The sequence below is a fragment of the Indicator indicator genome, chromosome 22 (assembly GCF_027791375.1).
Source record: "Indicator indicator isolate 239-I01 chromosome 22, UM_Iind_1.1, whole genome shotgun sequence".
NCBI lineage: Eukaryota > Metazoa > Chordata > Aves > Piciformes > Indicatoridae > Indicator > Indicator indicator.
In genome coordinates this window covers 7,325,989-7,347,160 of record NC_072031.1, presented here as the reverse complement: position 1 = coordinate 7,347,160, position 21,172 = coordinate 7,325,989, and the positions used below count along the sequence as shown (strand labels likewise).

Genomic DNA, 21,172 nt, shown 5'->3' with positions numbered 1-21,172 from the left:
TCCAGCTCCTGGGGATGTGCTGGTGGAGGTGAAGATTGCATCATCTGGCAAGCACTGGCAGTGTCCCCTCACTCCTCTGTGGCAGCTGTTGAAGGTGTTGAAGGAGGGGTGGTAGGAGATGTCTCTGTGCCTAAGCAGGCTCCCAGGGGTGTCTGTGGTGCTGCTGGCCAGGTGACCCCCAGCCAGCAGTTCAGAGGAGCCAGACGATGGTGAAATAACAGACAGGTTTGTGAAGTCAAACATTGCAGCAATATTTCTAAACGAGAAAGCAAGAACTTCGCATTTCTGGTAGAGAAGATGTGACATCAGCCTTCACTAATGCCATCCCAGGCTGAGTTAACTGCTGCCTTGCTCGCAGCTTGCTGTCTCCTTGGTCAGATGAGCCACAGAGCAGAGTCCATTTCACCATCTGGAATTCAGGGAGTGTGGTTAAGGACACATCAGCAGAGGTTTCTCCCTCTAGACTATAGAAGATAACAGAACCAAGGAAGGCAGATATGGCATCAAAGTCTAGAGAATGAATAGTCATACCCACATACCAGTCCTCTTTAAATCCCAAGTACAATCATTCAAATTCCTAAAAGACAGAGACCCAAAGCAGTCAAGAGAGCAGAGCCCTGCAGAGTAGGTGGCATGGGTGTTCCTGAAGAATGAGTCGCAGCAGGAACGCGCTGGCTACCTCGTTACCAGGCAGAGAGTGATAAATTAGGCAGCTCACAGAAGAGCTACAGAAATGATGAGGGAGGTGGAGGATCCATCTAATGAGCAGAGATTAAATTATTGAAATTGGCAGGGCCTGGCTGAGTGGCAGGTAAGGTGGGGAGGAGGGACTGCAGGGAGAGGATGAGTAAGAGCAGGGATGATTTACAGAGACCCACATCAGGCATCACTCTTGCCAGTGAAGGGCAGGAGATCATGGACAGGTCTTGGGAAGCTTCTTTCTGGGTCCCTGAAAGGCAGCCCTGTCCCCAGAGTCACCACAGCAGCGGCTGGGGTCAGGTCTCAATGTGACAGGAGAGAGCAGGACCATGCTGTGTCTGCAGAAGGGCTGGGATGGGGACAAGTTGCCTTTCATGACTGTGATCAAAGCCACTGTGTGATCACAGGTAGGTCTCTTTCTCCCTCCCTGCCCCAGTTCCCCTTCTGCACAGCTTCTCTGCAGCTGCTGCCTTCCCCTTCCACACCACCACCACTACTCCAACAAAGGATGGAGACAGCCAGCAGACACTGTGCAGCATGGCTTTGCCATGTCATTCTGCTCTGTGACTAGCAAAGGGCTTCCTTTACAAGCCCTGGTCCTCATGCTGCAAGAGACTAGAGCTGGTTATCTGACACTGTGCAGAGCCCCTCACTTACCCTGAGTAAGTTCTTGACAGATGGGAGAGGTCCTGCCATGCCCTTCCCACAGGAAGAGCAGCCTGCTCCTGTGCTCACCAGTGAGACCCAGGGCAGCTGTGAGGGGAGCCTTCAGTCCTGAACCATACCCAGGGCTTGCAGGGTGGGAGCAGGTTGCTCAGGACATTAAGGGCTGGTGAGATCTTCAGGGACCATCTAGTTAATTCCTATGCCTGAGCCACACATGATTGTCCCTTGTCTAACCTCTCCCATTGCCTCCTGCAGCGTGCAGCTCTCAGACTCCACAGCTTTCCCTCTGGCTACCTTTCCAGGACCAGTCACTGCATGCACCATGTCCTACACCACATTTGTGGCACATACACTTTACCAAGCTGAAGAGCTACTCCCTTTTTCATAGCAACTGTGAAGCACGGGTCTGGTTTCCCAGCAGCTCACCCAAAGATGCTTTTCCTCCACCTTTTGTTAATTTTGGGCAAGGAAGATGGATGCAGGTTCCTGGGCTGCAATGTTTGGGTCACAGGAGCCACTACTAAAAGCTTACAAACAAACACTTATTCTAGACCTGAAGCTATTTCCATGAATGGGAAAATACTCTGACAGCCTGGAATGACACTGGAAAGCATCTTGAGTGCCTTCTTGGACTGGAGTTGAAAAGCCACTGCATGTTTACTGTCTGTTTCCTAGTCAGTAGATATTTACAAACTTCATTCAATCCCTGAAGAGCATGGTGTGAATTCATCCACCCCTCTTCAAAGTGTTTCACTGCTTCTGATGGCAAGTGAAGAGTGAGGAGGAGTTTTGAGAGGTTAAGCTCTGAAGTTCTCTGAAAAAAAAAAAAAAAAAGAAAGTATTTCTAGTATCCTTAAAAGTCAGGAAATAAAGGTGATGGCCCTTGGAAGCTTAACTCTTAGCAAATGCAGGTAGAGATTCACTAGGACAGCATCCTCAGCTTGGACCAGTAGGACCATTTCATCCAGAAGACTCCCAGTTGCCTTGTAAAGCCTTCCAGGAGAGGCAACTTGCCATGTTCCCTCACCATTTATTTCAGAAGGAACTTACTGTCCTGGTTAAACACACGCTTTTCATTTCACTCAAACGTTTCGAACTCCAGCTTCCCACCAATGGGTCTCATTCAGCCTTTGATTGATTACAGAGCCTTTTCCTGTCAGAGGTCTTCTTCTCAAGTTGGTGCTTGTGAATCACACCAGGAGCACGGAACTGGAAGGGACAGCTTGGGCCATCAAATCCCATTTCCCTGCAATTGCTGGCAACCACCTTATAAAGTCCATTTCAAACTCAATCTTGAAACTAATGGTGTGCCTTGCCCCCAATACTCTTCGCAGGAATCTGTTCCAGAACCACATTGCTCCCACAGTTAGAAACCAGCTGATTTCCAGCCAGAAGGCATTTGTGCCAATTCACACCTCACTGGAGTTGTACAGCACTGACTGCCATCTGAGGCCACTTTCCTCCATCCTTGTTGTTCATCTGCTTGTATGGATGGGACAGAAAGCAGGGATGCATTCCCCAGCCCTCCTCTCGTGGGGATAAATAAGCTCAGGTCCCTTCAGATGGGCTCTTCTGTCTGGAGGTTGTCCTTGGAGTCTGACCCTGCCCCTGTTCTCTTAGTTTATGTTCCTGGAGCAGAGGTGGTAAGAGGGGTGGACATTCTCTTGTCTGATCAGCACGAGTCAATCTGCAACTGTCTCTGCCTGGGAGCAGAGTTCTGCTTACCCTTCATAAGCCAGGCCATCAGCTTTACCTGGCACCAGCCAGGGGTGCAAGACCCTTGTGCTGTTTGGAGGTGTGGCAACATCTCAGAAAGGGCTTCCCAGTCTGATCAGAGCCTTGCCTTTAGCATGTGCAGAGCCAGGCCCTGCCAGCTGGTGTGGGGTAGGGCTCCCAGTGTCTACCATGGTTTATTGTCACACATCCCCATAACCAAGACTGGCACAAAACTCAGTGCTGCTTTCCTTTGGGAAATGAGAACATCACAGGCATGCCCTTCAGGCTGGGACAGCTACACTGAATGATGGGGACTCAGAAGAACCTGCATCTGAGGGGAGGCTGCTCCACAGCTGCCCACTGTGGAGTTCCTCCACCTTTCTCCGAAGCAACTGTCTTGTTCCCTGCCAGAATGTGGGGCACAAAGTAGCTGATCCACCAGACCGACCCAGTTCCCACACAGGGCTGACAGCATCAGCTGGCCTTGTTGGAGTGGACATTTGGGGACTGCTTGGGGAGCACTCTCGTTGTTAATGACTGTGAAGAGAAGCATGCAGGTAGGCAATGTAAATACAGGAGCCCTTAAAAGCACAACTGTCAGATCAAGTGTTACACTCCATCAGCTCTTGCTGCATCCACCGGCTGAGCACCACCAGACACTTGGATACTGCTCAGCTCTGCTCATGGATGCGTTTGACATCCACGCAGGAGAAATACACACTCTGTGATGGGTAAAACGAGCCAAGCCTGGGCAGCAGGCATTTAAGGCTAAGCCATTTGTTTTAGAGGCTTTACATTCAGGTTGTAAAATTTCCTCTGGGCTGGAAGCTGGTGCCTGAGAAGAAATAGTCTTTGCATTGTGTGTGATTTGCCTGCAAATCCTATTAGTCCTCTGTGCAGCACATCACAGGAGAGGAGACACAAGGGTGTCAGAGCAGGGCACTTCACTAAGCACTGCGGTTTAGATGTGTGCTCAGTGTAGAGCAGACCAAAGCGCTGTGACTCTTCATTAAAGGGTGTCTGTTCTGAGCTGTATCTGGCATTTTTGGAACTGAAAACAATTCCTTTTATATTTTGGTGGGGTATTGGAAAACTTGAGAACAGGCTTTTGGATAGGGTTCTCCAGTTTGAAACAAATGTATCTCTGAGTATGAGGAGGACTCAGCTCTCTCAAGGCAGACCCATACATATTACAACAGTTATGTGGAAGGACCCCTGTATATGAGCCAAGCAGAGCAGCAAAGCAAGCTCACCCTGCTCAGGGCTTCCTGAGAACATCAGCCTGTCCCGGGGCCTCCAGCATGTCCTCCCCTCATGAGCCAAACTGCACCTACTCAGGATGTTCATTTAAGATTCAGATCTGATGGCCATCTCGCAGGAGCCTTTGAGTGGACTCAGCCTGGGCAGGGGCCATGTGTCACTCTGAGGGGGTCTGTAGACCTCCAGCAGACACCCCAGGCCCAGCACCTGCTGCAGGGCAGCCCTTCAGAGCAGTTTGGTGGAGAGCTGCAGGGAGTGACGGTGGCTGTGCCTCTGCCAGCTCCAGTTAGTCCCTTCACAGTCACATTACTGTAATGCAGCTGAAAAGGAATCCACCAGTTACAGGCAATGATTTACAGGACACAAGACGCTGCATTTCAGAGGTCTCCTGTGGGCCATAAAAAATATATTATGAAGAAATAATCTCTGTTGGAACTGGAGCTGCACAGAGAGAACACATGTCCAGCTGAGAGCAGCATTGAGCTTTGGTTCATTATGGGAAGTCTGTGCTCTTCCTCTTTTTGATTAATATTTTATTTTTCTCAGCTCTGGGTATCTACTTAATATTGGCACTCACTTTTTTTTCAGATGTTGCTTTTGCCCTGGGACCAGCACACCTGAGACTCTAGCGGCAGATTGCTCTGGAGGAGTTCATGATCCTGAGAGACATAGGACAGGCCAAGAGTCAAGATAGAAGCCTGAATTTCAGGAAATCAAAATTCCACTTTGTTAATAATATCTTCTGGGAAATGGCCCTCAGGGAGACATGCACAGTTGGCAGCTCTTTAAGGACACTTTCCATAGAGCACAAGAAATCTCAATCCCTGGAGTAAGAGATCAAGCCAAGGACAGCAAGAGATTGGCATGGCCAAGATGAGACCCGCTGGTCAAACTGAAAGGGAAGAAGGAACTGCAGAGGGCAGTGGAAGCAGGGACAGGTGTCCTGGGAAGGGTACAGGACACTGTCCAGTTGTGTGGGTACGGGACCAGGGCAGCTGGAGCTGGTCCTGCCTGACCAGCCTAATAGCCTCCTACAGCAGTGCTCAAAAGAGCTACAGATGTCATCTTCCGGGACTTCTGCAAGCTTTTGACACAGTTGCCCTTAACATCCACCTCTCCAAACTGGAGATAGGGACTGGATGAGTGGACTGTTTGGTGGATGAGGAACTGGTTAGATGGTCACACCCAGAGGGTAGTGATCAATGGCTTAGTGTCCAGATGGCTATCAGCGACAAGTGGTGTCCCCCAGAGGTCCATACTGGAAGCAGTACTGTTTAGTATCCCCATGAAAGACACAGACAGTGGGATCAAGTGCACCCTCAGCACACCTGCAGATGACACCAAGCTCCCTGCAAGGAGTGTGAACCAGATGACCTTTAAAAGTCCTCAATTCATCTCTGTACCACAGCAATGCCCTGGTGATGCCAGCACTCTTCTGCTGAGAGGGACCACGCTGGTCAGGATACCAAGAGCTGTGATGCACCATAGTGCCACACCTATGAAGGAAAGAATCGTGGGATGCCCCAGCATGAGGGACAAGAGGAAACTGAGAGACACTAACTAATTTTTTCCCCTCACAAAATCGTTGCCAAAGCTGAAGCTGAGAACTGAGGTGGGAAGTGACAAAATGTGGAACCGGAAAGAGGTGGTGGCTGCTCCACAAAAACGTGAGGGGAAAGGCTCCCAGCCGCAGCCTGCTCCACCAAGGCTGGAGGAGCAGTATGCAAGGGTTTAATTGGTCTTACCTATCAGCGCAGCTCCTGGCATCTAAACTCTGAACCCTCCAGGCTCCAACGGGCCCTTGGCTCCCTTGTACCAGCAAAAAAGCTGCTGCCCTCCCTTTGCCACCTCTCCTCAAGCTCCTAGGAAACAGCAGGCTGCTGAGTGAAGCCCATCACTGCTGAAGATTCTCAGAGCCAGGGGACCCCGGGGTGGTGGGTGTCCCAGTGGACCTGTCTGAGTGCTCCGGTTTGGACAGCTGGATTCCGGCTGGGGGCAGCAGGGCGAGAGGGTGTCAGTGCAGATGTGGTCTGGGGGGCAGAGGGAACCAGACCAGGCGGCAGGGAGCCCTGACACAGTGGTTTCTGCTAAGGACGAGGAGCAGGGTCTGCAGGGTGGCTGGTACCGCTCCTGCCCGGCTGGATGCGGCATAGCGGGTGGGTCTGGGCTGAGGGCTGCTGGGAACTGTCCCCGGCACACCGGGACCTGTCCGGGACGGAGGTGCCCCGCTGGGGCTCTGTGCTTCCCGGGGCTGATTGGTCTCTCTCCTCGTCAATACCCCCGATGCTGCCCCGTTCCTTCAGTGCTGCCCCTGGCGCTGCCCCCGGTGCTGCCCTGCTTCACCCGGTACTGCCCCGCTCCACCCGGCGCGGCTCCCCCCGGCCCGGCGGTACCGGCGCGGCGTTCAGCGAGGCCCGGCGCGTTCTCGGCAGCGGGGGCGGTCCGGGCCCTCCCCACGCCGGGAGCGCGCTCCCGCCTCCCACCCGCCACAAAGTTTAGCAGCAGGAACTCAGGGCGGTAACGGCGCGGGGCCGGTGGCACCGGGGCGGCAGCGGAGCGCGGCCGCGCTAAGCCCCGGTGCCCGGCGGGGGGGCCGGTGGCGACCGTGCCATGCGGGGCTCCCCCCCCCCGGCGGCGGCGGGGCGGGAGGGCAGCGGCGGCCCATGCGGCTGGGGTGGCCGGGCGGCGGCTGACACCATGTGCGCCCGGTGCCCGGGGCGAGGAGCGGGCAGCAGCCATGTCCCCCCCCGCAGCCCCGCCGGGGGTGCCGGGCGGGCGCGGCTCTAAGGGGCCCCCGGCGCGAAAGCTGCTCTGTATGTGCAGCCTCTCCCTCTGCCTCACCTACCTGTGCTATAGCCTCATGGGGGGCACCGGCCCCGCCGCGCTGCGCTCCCCCGCCGCGCTGCCCGGCACGGCGGCCCCGCGCCCCCCCGGGGCCCTCCCTGGCACGGCGGCCCCGCGCCCCGCCGCCAGCGCCAGTCCCAGCCCCGCCGCCCCGGCCCCCTCCGCGGCACCGACTCGGGCCTCCAACGGCAGCCGGGAAGGGGTGGCGGGCGCCTGGCCGCAGTCGCCGCTGGCCCCCGGGGAGGTGATCACGGCGCAGAGTGGAGCCTTCGAGAGGGACCCGCAGGAGTCGAGCACCACGGACGAGGAGCTGAGCCGGGCCGGCAGCCTCGGCAGCCGCGGTGGCGGCGGCAGTACGACTCCGGACTACGGGGAGAAGCGGTTGCCGCAAGCCCTCATCATCGGGGTCAAGAAGGGGGGGACGCGGGCGCTGTTAGAGGCAATTCGGGCGCACCCCGACGTGCGTGCCGTGGGCACCGAGCCCCACTTCTTCGACAGGAACTACGAGAAGGGGCTGGAGTGGTACAGGTGAGGAGGGGGATGTGGGTCCGTCCACGCTGGGATAGGGGGGTCCTGGCAGTCGGGCAGTCCCAGGTGACGGTTGGGAAAGGTCCCCGGTGTCCCGGACGGCAGCGAGACGGTGGGACAGGGACCCCAGCAGTGGCGGGGCAGTGGAACGGGGACCCCGGGTGGTGTCACCGGAGGCGTCGGACGATGGCGGGTCCCGGGACCGCTGCGGGGGTCGGCGGGGCTGCGGCAGGTGCAGAGCCCGGCGGCTGGGGCCGCTGTCGGGACAGGCCGGGGGTCGGGTAGGTGCTTCGTCTGGCAGCTGCGGCGGTGTGAAATGCGGCGTTGTGATGGTAAGGCAGAGAACGTGTGGAAAAGGCCCTTTTCGGTACCTGCCGTGCACAGAGCTCACGGGCAGACCGTGCAGCTCAGCTGCGCTTGGCGTAAATAGGTCAGTAATTAATAATTACTGAAATAAACAACATTGGAAGCTGCTCCAGGTGATGCTGGGGGCTTAGAAGTGAAGAGTGATGCCGGCTCCTCAGCGAGCTGCAGGCTTCGCTTCACTGCTCAGATTTGCTCTTTATTCAACAAGTCCCATATCAGAAAGTTCTTCCCCTTGATGGGATCCAATTCTGCTTGTGAGGAAGACTCCGCATGTTGCTGTGTGACACAGCTAAGGGAACCTCATACTGGAAGTCCTAATTATTAGAAGATGCTGGGCTGCGGTAATGAAGTGTTAAATGCCTTGGCAGGTTCAGTAAATCAATGGCTTGTGATGGCTTCGGGGGGTTCTCTTTAAAAATCTGAAATTAAAGCCACTGCAACACTTCAGTGGAGCTTGCAGGTCACTTGTGGTGCTCAAATTTACACTTAAAAGCAACCAATGCCAGTGTTGTTTTAAGAAATAGTCTCTGGCTGAGCTGGGAAGTTGTATCTTTGTATTACACTGAGTATGGGAAGTGTTGAGCTCCTCTGAACATGAAGGGAGAATAAACAGAGGCAGCGAGTTAGTTACTGCTGGGGTCACTCATTAAAGTCAATGGCATTTGAATGCAAGGAGGTTCAGGCAATTTGCTGTACCAGTTGTGGATGCAAAGCCTTAGGAACGCTTGTGTGGTGAAGCATCCACTTGGCTGTGTTAAAATGCTGAGGGGTGGTTTCTTGAGGGGCTTCGATAGAGTGGAGATCAGTACAGGGAGCGCATGTTTGTCTCTGAGTGTTCCCTGTGAGCTGTACCAGCGTGGGGAAGGAGTAAAGGACCGGCTATGGTTGTGGCGCTTCTGTACCTAATTTCAGATGTGGTGTCTTGTTTCCCTGAATTTTGTGGTAGGAAAGGCTTGCCTTGGAAAACAAGTTTAGAAACTTGCTGGGAGAGGCTAGAAGGTGGCATATGAAAGGTTTGATTTTATTCAAAATAGGCAGAAGATGGAGTGCTGGATGTGGCAAGCAGCTGCTTTTGCCTCTCTAGACTCGTGCTTACAAGGAAAGGGCTGGTGAGCCTCTTGTAGCTCCACCAGGAGTAAAGGCTCCACAGGTTTGTGCTTGCAGAATGCACATCGACATTTTTCATCCCTGCACTAGCTCTGTGGTTTGTTTAGCTCATTCCTGGTGCTCTGCTGTGCTGGTAGAGAGGGGGAAGGCTGGGTCGAGCTGTCTGGGGGATGGATGCTCTGGCCATGGGATAAGTAACTGGCACTGGTGCTACCTACCACTGAGGATGTGCCCTGATAGTTTAACCTCCAGCTGTCTCCACACCAGCCCAGCCGAGAAGTGTTCTTCTCTCCTTGCAAAAGTTTCCAAGCAGTGCTGGGACAGGACACAGGTCACATAGTGCTGGTGACCTGTGCCTTGGTGGGGGCAATGGGTTTCCCTTGGTGCTGTGCTGGTGTCACAGAGCAGAAGGCTGGTGTGCTCGATGCCATGTAAACAATGAGCTAAAGCAGTGGGGGAAGCTGCCTTCCCCACTGGCAGCTATTTCTTTTGACCTTCTCCGAGATCCCCTGATTGAGTGCACTGAGGGCTGGCTGCCTGCAGCTGAGTCCTGGGCAGAGTAATTGGAGATTTTTTCCTCTCTGCAGAAATGTCAATTTTCTGTAAGCAAAGCAGCAGCTACTGAAGTGTTTACACCAGCAGCTCCTAACAGGGACTTCTACCACTTGTTTATATTTTGCATATGACGCTGCTTTATTTATGCATTCTCAACTGTTAGCTTTTACTACTGCCAAGTTTGTTCTTATGAAGTGAAATGAGGAAGGAGCAGCCCCTTGGGATTCCTGGCTTTGTCTTTCAGCGCAGAACATCTTCCAGTCTGGCTGAGCTGCAGGGAAGAAGAGCAGTTTCACCACCTTAGTTTCTTCACCTGTAAAATGGAAACAGCACCTAAATGGTACCAGTTTTTGAGCGTGTCCTACGCTGGGTTTTTCACATCATTGCAGCCTCGAGGTTAGTCAACCATAGACACTATGTCCAAGACCTGCACTAGGACAGTGGTTAGGGACAAGTAGGTGCAAGTAGAGCTTTCTGCCTTGTGGCTGGGGCATGTGGCAGCCCATCACTTCAGCTCTGTGATCCAGGCTGTGTTCTTGGTGACCCTGAGGGATGGGCTGTTTGTGGTCCCTTCAGCTCAGCAAAGTCTCTGAAGAAACTTGAGCTCTCCCCACACAGGCTTGTTTCAGTGCTGTGCTGCCAGCGGTTTTGTGTGTCTATAATTTGTGACTCCATACCTCACAATTCAGGCTGTCAGAAGGACAGGTTTAGGGGCACAGCTTCCCTTACGCTGCACCTCACACCCCTTGTGCATTAACTGTTATGGATGCATCTCCTAGCTTGCTTTTTTCTCCCGCTTAAAGCAGAGTGTGAGCTGACCACTGTTACATGGTGTTAAAGCCTTTGGGAAGTGGCTTTGAACCTTTCCTTTTGTCAGCACTCCTCTGTGGTGCATGTTACTGGTGTGTCTTCATCTCTCCAAGTCCAGGACACTGGTGCCTGCCAGTAAATGTTCTCTTTGGTGATGAACTTCGCTTGACTTCACCCCTTACAATATGCCAGGACTTGGTCCCACTGTGGATGATGGTTATGGCAAGGAGCAGGGATCTGCCTCACCTTTGGAAGTGGCTCTACCTGCTCATCCTTTCTGAACCACAGGACACTCTTCTGCCCCTTAGGAACTGCAGATGGTGTTTGGGCAGTGGTCCTGCTCCTTCACAGACTTGGGGCAGCTCTTGCTGCCTGCTCAGCCCAACCATGGGGTTAACCCCCTTCACAGCCCCTCTGGCCAGACTGGGCTGGAGGTGCTTGCATGGGTGATGTGCCCGCTGCAGCACAGTGCTCATACCTCAGTGGGCATGGCCCATGCCGTGAGCTCTGCCCTGAGCTACCCTGCAGCTAGAGGTGAACTGTGAGAGCCTTTCTGAGCATGCAGCAATGACAGCAGAATGATGGGGAGACTTTGGAGGCCTCTGAGCACAGAAGGAGTTTAGCAGATGTCTACAAATGTGCGCTGTCAGCACAAACAGAAGGGACACTGGGGATGTGCCTGAGGTTCTTGCCTGGGCGTGACACAAGAGTGCGGGAGCATGAGAGGATTTTGTGGATAATGGGAACTGCACATTGAATATAGCATCCAACACTTGGACAGAATTGTCTCCTTGTGGTGCTGGAGGCCTGGGTTTGGGGTCTACTGTGACAGCTTTAGGAGAGGCCATGTGTCAGTGAGCTGCATCTGGGCTCTGCAGGGAGCCCTGGCTTTTGTGTGATCCTGTGTGTTTTTATGTGATGGGAGGAGAAGGGAAGATGATAGTGTTGGCACTCCACAGCCACCATGCTGCCTGTTCATCAGTGGTTCTATCAGTGGTATGGTGTAAAGTGTGTGGACATGGACACCTCTCGCTGTTGGTGACTAGTCTGGAGGTGCCAGAGAAGAAATGCTTTTTGGGGGCTGTGTGAGGAGAATGGGGGCTCTTAGCACTGGGATGGATGTTGCTTTAGTTGGGCTGTTCTGCTTGTGCAAATGACCAGCATCTCGGTGGCTCTCTGGGCTGAGTGGAACAGCCCAGTGCTTTGAGCCCAGTGCTCCCAGCTGCCTGCAGGCTCAGCACGATGGGGTGGTGCAGGTCTGTCTGGTCACTTCTAGGGCCATCTCCACATCTCCTGTGTAGCAGAAAACTGGAAATTCATAACTATTTTGAAAATCAGTTTGCAATTTTAACAGATGTGTGGACTCCACAATGCAGAGTCTCTGATAGTGAACTTCTGGTGAACTTCAGTTGTGGAGTTTGAAAGCTCACTGATTTGAGGACTGTTCCAAGTAGTCAGGAGTGAATTTCTGTCTGTACAAGTATGTTGGGTTTCTCCTCCCCTCCCTCTCAGCAGACTCCTTGCAGGGAAGCTGCAGCAGGATCTGTGTAAGAAGACCACTCTCCTCTCACTCTGCCTGTGGCTGTGTCACCTCCTGCCCTTGTGCAGGGTGCACAGTTGTGTGTGATGCAGCCTCACTGCAGGGAGCAGCCACCACAATGAGTGTGCAGAGGGTTTGCATGTCTAATGCTCTTCTTGCCTCTTGTCTGCGTTTGTTGGAGCCTTCTCCCCAACAGCCAGGCCCATGTGGTGCTCCATCAGCTGTTACCTTCAACAAGTAATAAATGATGCCATGTCGAGGAGCAATTCTCCCAACAATGGCTGTGTGCTTCCAAGCCAGTGGTTCCAGGAGCAGCTGGCCATGGCTGCAGAGCCAGTGCTCTTGCTCATGTTCCTGCAGACAGGACACTCATCTGACAGTTCTACTCCTCCCAGGGGTTGCTGATGTCCCACCTGCCCTCCTGTGCTGCTCTGGGGCTGGTGAGGCTGTTGCTCTGTGCCCTGGGGTGCTGGGGCCATCCCTGTGTGCACCAGAGCTCATCCCACCTCCAAGCACCCAGCTCTTCTCATGATAGCAGCTGGCAGAGATGGTGCCAGTTTTGTCTGAGGAGATGTGATGAGTCCCGACCCCACCCCAGCATCCCTCAGCAGCAGTTGGGCAGTGGTGGCTCAGGGCTGTTTCAGCTGGTCTCACATGGTGCAGCCCTTGCTGGGAGCTGTAATTGTGTTGCTGGGTAGTGCTGGTGGCTCTCCCATCAGCTCAGCATACTCGGAAATCAAACAGCTGCCAGCGGCGCCGTGAGCCTGTGCTGATGGGCACCACAGGGCTCCTGCAGGGGACAGATGGATTGGGTCTGCTGCTAACGACCAGCACCACTGCAGCAGCCTGGTGACGGCTGGACTGCTCTGGAAAAGGCCTTTCCAGCGTTCCGTGCCCTCTGCACTTCTGGGAACTTGGGGAAAGGGTATTGATTTTCTTTCTGGGACCTGCTGTGAGCTGGCTTTTGCTGAAATGTAGTGACTCAGCTGCCTCCCTCCTCTGTGGATCCAGTGTATTGGGATGAATCTGGCTTGGAGACTGCACTAGTGTTTGTGTAACGTGGTGCTTTCAGTACCGTGACCCCTTTGCCTTTCCTGAACATCTGAGGCATGCATTGTGTTTCCTAGCCCAAGTCTCCCACACAGAGTGAGCCCACGCCTGCACCACTGACCTCCCTCTGGTGCCTGGGTCAGGCTTTCACTGAAGCTGGTGGAGGCTCTGGCTGAGCTGGGTTATAAACTGGAGGCTATGAGCAGGGGCAAGGCTCACTGCTGGTTAATCCCTGTAATTTGCCCTGGGTGCTTGAGAGAGCCCACTCTAGCATCAGGCATCAATTTTTCTTCTTCACCTAGAGCTGCCAGACTGAGTCCACTGTGTGACAGTGCTGAGGGTCTTCTTCCAGCCTTCCCCTTGGTTTCAGCTCAAGGGACAGGATGCAGGAATGACTCGAGCCTTTTTGCAGTGTGTCATCACCTGATGATGGTTATCCACAGGCTACTCGGCTGTAGCCATGGGAATGGCAGAAGCTTTCAGCACCCGCAGCCCCTCCACGCTGTGCCTGCTCCTCCTGCAAAGAGGCTGAGAGCGGTGCCAGGACAAGGCGATGTCAGGGAGAGCTCCAGATGCCTGCTCCTGCAGTGCTGGCTGCCACTGGGTAAAGTTGTGTGTTTGCAGGGCACGTGGTGCAGAGAGAGACATGGGAGGGGAGGTGGCACAGCCAAGAGCTGCAGATCCTGGGCACCTGTCCTGCTCAGCCCTGGCAGAGACATGGCTGGCGCCACTTGCTCTGGCCACCATGTCCCACACCCAGCAGGGTCTTGTCCTACTCTCCCTGGTGTGTGCCCAGCACCTTGAGCAGGAGTGCCTGGGAGGGATGTGAACCAAGGACAAGTACAGCAGAGATGCCTCTTCCCTCAGCTTGAGTACCTGCTCTAGCAGGAAGTGTCACTGTTCATGGCAGGGGGTTGGAACTAGATGATCTTTAAGGTCCTTTCCAACCCCAGACAGTTTGTGATTCTAGGAACTTCTGGAGCATCCCTTGGAGCACTTGGGGAACCATCATATGTCACCAGGCCTGACATAACCTCACTAAAGAACTGTGCTTTCAAGAACAATCTCTATGGTTTTGCTCAATAATCCACTAAGTAAAGGCTGCAGAGCTTTGCTGCTAATGGTTTAAGTGTTGTAAGTAGTGTCAAAGTTTGTGAGCTCTGCTCTGCTGTGATTGCAACATTGCTCGAGCCTGTGGATGCTGCAGAAACCCCCAAAATAGGCCTGGGGAAAAGCAGCCCCCCTGGAGAAGGGAAAGGTGAAGGTTTGGTTGGATATGTTCAAGGTTTAAACGATGAGCCTGACCCCTGCTCAGCTTCTGATTTGGTGAGGCTTGATCCACTCTCTTCCAAGCCCAGCCTAGCAAAGGGGGAACAACAGGTTCTCAAAGAAAGTTATGGACAAAGACTTTTGGTTTTCAAAGTGAAAATTCCAGCACAAATTGGTGACACCTTGTATCGAGAGAGGTCGGAGTCTTTGCTTTTCATGGATTTCTCTTACCTCTTGTTGTCATGGGGACTTCTTTCCCAGAGTCATTATATCATGCACTTCAGCAGAAATTTTATTGCTTTGGGGGCTGGAGAGGCTCATGTGGGACATTTCTCACTGCTCATGGTGCAATACACAGAGGTAATTTCTTTCAAATGATTTTTGCTTGAAGTGGTTTCAATGAATTGAGAAGGGTAGGGGTGTGAATGAATGGCTGAAACGCTCGTACAGAGCTGAGGTGAGGAACATGCACGATCAAACTTTCCAGAGCATTAAGTGTGGATATTATAATTTCACTGTGGTATGTATGTAGGCAGCAGTCCAGTTTATCCTTTCTATTCACATTTTTAAAGTATTATTTAGGATTTGAAGTGATTTAAATTGGTTTCTTCTCCCTTTTAAAAAGTTGAAAAGAAACCCCTAAATTCCAGTCACCATGAGAAATTCCTGCTTAGATCAAAGGAGTGGGGGTCAGCTCCAGCAAAGCTCCTGGGGAGGGGGAGGCATAGTGGCTGGGACAGGAACCATCCCCATGCCCCAGGCTGGAGCAGCTCAGCATCCCTGGGGACCATGAAACCACCATGTGCTGGAGCTGCTGCTTGGACCTTGCTATGCATAATGGCTTGTGGGCATCTCTCCCATGTCTGCTTTTTGGAGGCACAGCAATGCATGGGTGTGTGTGGCTGGGCTCCTGTCCAGCCCACACTGGGATCCTGTCCCCTGTGACCTCAGGTGACCATCCCAAAAGCACCACGTGCTGGATAGCTCCTTCCTATGCAGTTCTCTGCCCTGCAGTCTGTTTGTTTATTTAGGTAGCTGCTGTTTCCAGGCTAAGAAGAGTGTTTAAGAGCCAACTGTTTGAATGCTGTTGAAGGGATTCATATTTATGGGGAGAAAGAAAAAAAAAAAAAGAGGGGAAGACCCCCAACAAACCACAACCCACAAGACCCTCCAACCTATTTTGTCAAATCTCCCGTTTCCATCCCCAGAGTCAGCACACTAATTTAGTAAACGTTGCAAGCCACACTATTTTCCCTCTTGTCATATTATACATCCAGGCATCAAGGATGGATCATAAACTTGCTCTTTATGGCTTTAACATTTCAATTGCTAGTCACATTTTATGTAAATGAAGGTATTTACCTTGACAAGCTCTCCTGTGAAGTACGGTACTTCTTTAAAGAATTTATTCGGCAATATAAACAGGCCAAATGCTCAGGGTGGATGCAAAATTCACAACTGGTTTTTACCACAAAGGAATGCCGGATTCTCTCAAAATACAGCCCTGGTTGTGAGCTCCAAACTAGTCAGTGCCTGGAGAAACTGAGGCAAGGAGGATGGGGGGAAGAGGAAATAGCAATGGGATGTCAGTGATAGCCACGGACCTACTAAACAGAGCTGGCTTAGGATGAAAATAATCCCAGCTGCCAGGCTTTGTTTTCTGTTATGGAGATTGCTGCATCTGAAGCCAAAATCTGATTTCCATTCCCTCCAGAGCCAGGCTGCAATGGACCTGCCCCCCTCCTATATTAGTGGGTAATCACGTTGGGTCAGAGCGCAGCAGCGGTGCTCTGGTAAGCCCACATTCACAGCTCTGCTTTGTTTTGGAGCATATCTCCTTTCATCTTGCATGGAGATGGGCACAGTAATAGAATATACTTTCTATTAGCCTTCATCCACATCTGCAAATAACTTTATTTCAGCCTCAGCTCTGCTCTTTCTCTATTTGTTCATGATGGACATTCATATAATTAAGCCAAGCAGCCAGCACGCTGGTGGAAAGCCAACGTCAGCTCAGCACCGTGTTAGACCTGCGCTGGATTCAGCAGCTGACAGCAGGAGCTGCCGTCGCCCAGCCAAGGAAGAGAAAAAGCTCCCACTCTGGGTGGTGCCACTCAGCACCAGGCTGCAGCTCCAGAGGCTGTGGGACTCCCAGGGGAGCTCAGCTGCTGTCCCCTGTTTAGGACCCACCTCTGAGCCTCCTTCAGCTCACCATGGCTCTAAGGGGCTGTGCCACTAGGGTGCCTTGTTAATTAATAATTGCTCAGCTCCAGCCCTGCTTGCTTGAAAACCTTTTTGGGTCCAAAGTGCTGACTTGCGGAATGCTGGTGGCAGACCATGGATCCTGAAATCCTTGCTGCTGGAGGTCTTTAATTGGCCTTTGGTTCATCCCCATCAGACCTGTCCCCCGGAGAGCAGTAGCATTGATCCTGCTGCTGCTTGCCTACACCATCAGCACTCGCACCTCCCAGCTCATTTGGGGTGATTTAGTTGAGCTGTGTTCATTACAAACCAACCTCTGCCCTGCTGCTCCAAGGGGCCGGGAGCTGCAGAACCAGGCAGTCCCAGGGCATGGAGGTACCCCAGAAGGGGCTCTGCTTCACCTGCCTGAGCTGTCAAGAACAGAGAAAAGCAAACTAGTCATCAACAGCTGGGTGTGAACCTGAGGGGCTGAGGATTGATGGGAATGATGTTTCAGCAGGTGTGGAGGGAAGTGTGAACATGGTGGTTGGTATTGGGTGCCATAGGCAGGGGAGAATGAACGATGCCAGGCCCTGGCAGCAGAGGGGAGGCCTTGGCGGTGTTCTGCTTGCCAATCTTAATTAATGGCTGACCAAGGCAGATTGAATGTCTGGCCAAAGCTGGCCAGGCACCTGCTGCCACTGCTGCTGTGATTTTGTGTGCCTGTGTGCTCCATCCTGAGAACTGGTTCTGACAGGCCAAGCACTTGTCGGTCCCCAGCGTGCCAAAGGCAGCCCTGGGAGTCCCCATCCAGCAGCATAGGCAGTGCCCTCCTGCCTCTTCCTCATGAAGTGCAGAGCCACTTTTTGGGAAGCTCTTTATCTGCTGCACCCGGTCAGTGCCAGGTGAACCAGCGTGGGAGGAGGGGGCAGGCAGTGCCGCGGGGTCTGCTGCACACGCCTGGATCAGGAGCAGCAAAGGTTCCTTACTCAGCTCAAAATCCTCCAGAAACCCCTGAAAAAAAATCAAAGCGCTGTGGAAAAATGCCTGAGGCAATAACTTCATTGGCAAACTAAGGCATCTCGCTGCGAATTTTTGAGACCCAGCAAATTGTAATGCAATTTCCAATGCAAAAGGGGTTTATCTCTATCTAAATATTATTCTGCATCATTACTCATTGTAGGGAAGCCATTGCTCTCCTAGGTTAACTGATTGAACTTTGGAAAGAAAGCTGCAAGCTCATTGTACAAGGTGGGAGCTTGACTTTTATTGCTCCTGAATTGTAGTGATAGTGTTAGATGTGAGTAAGTGTACAGCAGTAGTAAAGTTTGATACCACTTTAGAATTAGGGAGATTAAGAGAGGCCTTTCTGCAGCCTAGGCCACCATGAAATTGAAGTCTGTTTGGTATGTAAAATGTGAAGTACAAATAGCCTGACAATTAATGACAGAGAAAGAAAGAGCTGGGATGGATTTAAGGCTCAGGCTGCCTCTGTTTTCTGGAGGCTGGAGTGGCAGCAGGGGAATTGTGTTATTAGATCACTGCAGGCTTTCTGCGGGAGCCACTACTGGTGAAGTTACACCAAAGGAGTTTATTATTACCCTCTTCCCACAGCATTTTCTGCAAGGCCCTGGTCCTGGGACGTGGCTCTCTCTCTGGGACACCTGTCATGTCTCCAGCACCACCCACTTCATTTGGGACCTGAGCAGCAGCTCCTCAGCCATTGCTGATGGCAGCTGATGGTGGGGAGGAGCTTTCTCCTTGCCAGGGCTTTGAAGGACCCCATTTATTAATGTTTAAGTTCAAAGCAGGGTGATGTGTTTAGAGCAGGGATTCCTGGCAGCCAGGGTCCCTGCAGGGCAGCACAGTGGATGCCAGTCTGCTGCTGCCCAGATCAAGGTCCTGCCAACAGGTAACCTGGCGAGGTGCTTGCAGCGTGGCTCTGCCAGTGCCCCCTATTAACTTCTGCTAATGCTCAAAGCATGTCACAGGCAGGGGAGAGAGCCTGGAGCTCTTCACTGTGCCCAGGGGATGAGGACTGTGGATGTTGCCGTGGGGAGAGACTGGGGGGCTCTGCAGAGATGCAAGTTTCAACCCATGGTTCTGTCCTCAGCCCCATGGTAGCTCTGAGGCTGGCTGCCCAGCACTAGCAGCTCAGGACAGAAGTGAAGCCCTTGAGTCCTGGAGCTCCTGCCATGGGGGTCTCTGCTGCAGACCTTCCCCTCTATCTGTGTGTGGGCCTCCAGGAGGAGCCTGGGCATGGCACAACCCACTGGGCAACCCCACACAGCCCAGGTGGGCATTAGGGTTTCAGTGCAGGGAAAGCAGCTTGAGCTGCCACAGACTGTTTGCTGTGCCCTTGGGATGCAGATAGGGAGGTTGTGGTGGTCCTGAATTGATGTTGCTGGTGGTGTTGTGTGGTCAGCTGCATGTCTAATCCAGCTTTTCTCCTGGAGCACCTTCCTCTCCTTGGAGCAGTCATTTTGTGCAGTGGTGCCTCTGCTTAAACGTACAGAGCAGAACGTGTTGCTCCTTCTTCATTAAGGGGATTTATATCCTTGGTGTTCCTCGCTGGGTGACTTAGTGCTGCAATGAAGAACATGAGCACTGCCTTAATTAAAATGCAGCCCTCTGCACTAATATATATGTGGCCACTGAATATGAAGGTTGGCTGAAAACAGTGAGCTTAAAGGTTTGTGGCAGGACGTGATTTGAGATGAGGTGCCCAGCCCTGCAGCCATGCCAGCCTGTGCTCAATCTGGCAGGGGCAGGGTCACATCCACCTCCACAGCCTCTCACCCAGCCAGCAGCAGCCAGGTCACCATCCTGTCCCTGCTGGGCAGCAGGATGGTCCCAGGGGTGTCTGCTGTCCATGAGGGTGGCACTGGAGGGAGGGGAAGCTTGTGGATCACCTCAGGGTGCTTTACCCACTGGTAGGCAGGACAGGGGCAATGTGGGCACCTTGCCCTGTGCTCAGCTGCTGATGGGATGCTGCGTCCCCTGCACTCGCTCCCAGGCTGTCCTGTTTCAGCAGGGAGGTGCAGAGCAGCCTAATGAGCCAGAGAATTTGCTCCATGATATTACTTAAAACCCCATCTTGTAAATGCAAACATTGCTTGCTCAGTTTCAGAGCTGGGCACTGCCATCACTGCTGGAACTGTTATCAGTTCTGAGGATATTTTGCATTCACAGATTTGCAGTTCCCAGGCCCATGAATATTCAGGCTCCTGCTCGCCCTTTCTGTCGGTGCACTGCACCTCTCTTCTCCTTCACTTCTTCTTTTTTTTTTTCTCTCAGCCGATTCAATTAGTTCTATTTGCTGCTTTAGCAATAAAACAATTCCCTCTGTGGCATTAAAATGAGTTTCTTTCATTATTTCATTTGGCTTCTCATTGTATGTTGGAGGAAGGGAGGCGGCTGTGCTGCCTGCCTGCCCCTTGGCAGCGGTGGCTGCAGAGAGGAGGACAGGGGATGTTCTTGGGGCAGCATTAAGCATTAATGAAGGGCACTTGGTAGCGCAGAGGGGTGGGATCGTCCCTGGCAGAGCTGCTCTGGCAGCCATGGCGCCATCTGACCTATTCCAGGGACTTTCAGGAGGACTTTGGCACCCGAGTTGCTGCAGCCCCAGCACACTGGGGGAGCTGGGTCTGGTGGGTACCTGAGCACCAAGTGCCTTAGCGGTGGGCAATGACATGCAGAGACTGAGCCTGTCTTGAGGAACAAGTTCCTGTGAGCCAAAACAATTAGAGACCAGCAGATCTGTTCTTGGCAGCGGGCAGAGTGGGGCAGCAGGGGCTGGTGTCAGTCAAGGGTCCAAGACCTGTTTTCTCCTGAAGCAGAGCCCAGCGTGGCACAAGGAAAGGGCTCAAGCATCGTGAGAGCCAGAATAACAATGATTATGTGGGCAGGGTACACAAATAATTACATGTAATGCCAGGACTCCCTTGTCAATCTGCTCTTGGAATGCCCTTTTGGGGGGCTGAGATGGCGTCAGGTAGCTGTGGAGTACTAACAGACCCATAAATCATTCCTGTTTCACACTGTGCTCAACACAAATCATATTAGGTACCACACTGAAGAGCATCTAAGTAGAGAGAAGAGAAAAGGCGACGCAGAAAGAGGAAACTGGATTTAAATCTAATCACTTTTCTGTGGCGAGTGTCTCGCTGCTGTTGGCTGGGACACGGCGGCATGCTCAGGGAGGGGGCTGGGAGTGTTTCTCCTCTGCTCCCCCCAGCTGGTGAGCCGCCACTGCGGGTGTTAAAGGTGGGTGAGAACAGCCCTGCCTTCGCGTAGGCAGCGTTGGTTCTTTTAAATTACTTTTCTTCCCTCTCTGTGACTAGGGAAGGGTAAAACAGTTGCACTGGTTCCAATTCCTTTTTCATTACAAGATTAAATCTAGAACCAAATGAGAATTTCTAGACTGGCAGAGTGGCTGTGACCCCCTGGGATCTGACAAGCTCCTGGCTTCTTGGAGAAGGAGGTTGGTGCTTTTCTTCTCCCCATGGAAGGGCCAAGCCACTCTGCAGTGGGAAGCAGGGCGATGAGCGGTGCCTGCTGCATCTCAAAGTGATGTGAAAC

General features: G+C 52.9%; 1 protein-coding gene across 1 annotated transcript in view; it reads left to right on the top strand.

Moving 5' to 3' along the window:
- The first annotated feature begins 7,078 nt into the window (after positions 1-7,078).
- The window catches only part of HS3ST4 (heparan sulfate-glucosamine 3-sulfotransferase 4), a 56,738-nt gene continuing 42,644 nt past the window's right edge, over positions 7,079-21,172 (top strand). The window contains exon 1 of the mRNA XM_054391129.1: positions 7,079-7,713. Within this exon, the coding sequence (XP_054247104.1) occupies positions 7,079-7,713 (635 nt within the window). The remainder of the gene's footprint in view (positions 7,714-21,172) is intronic.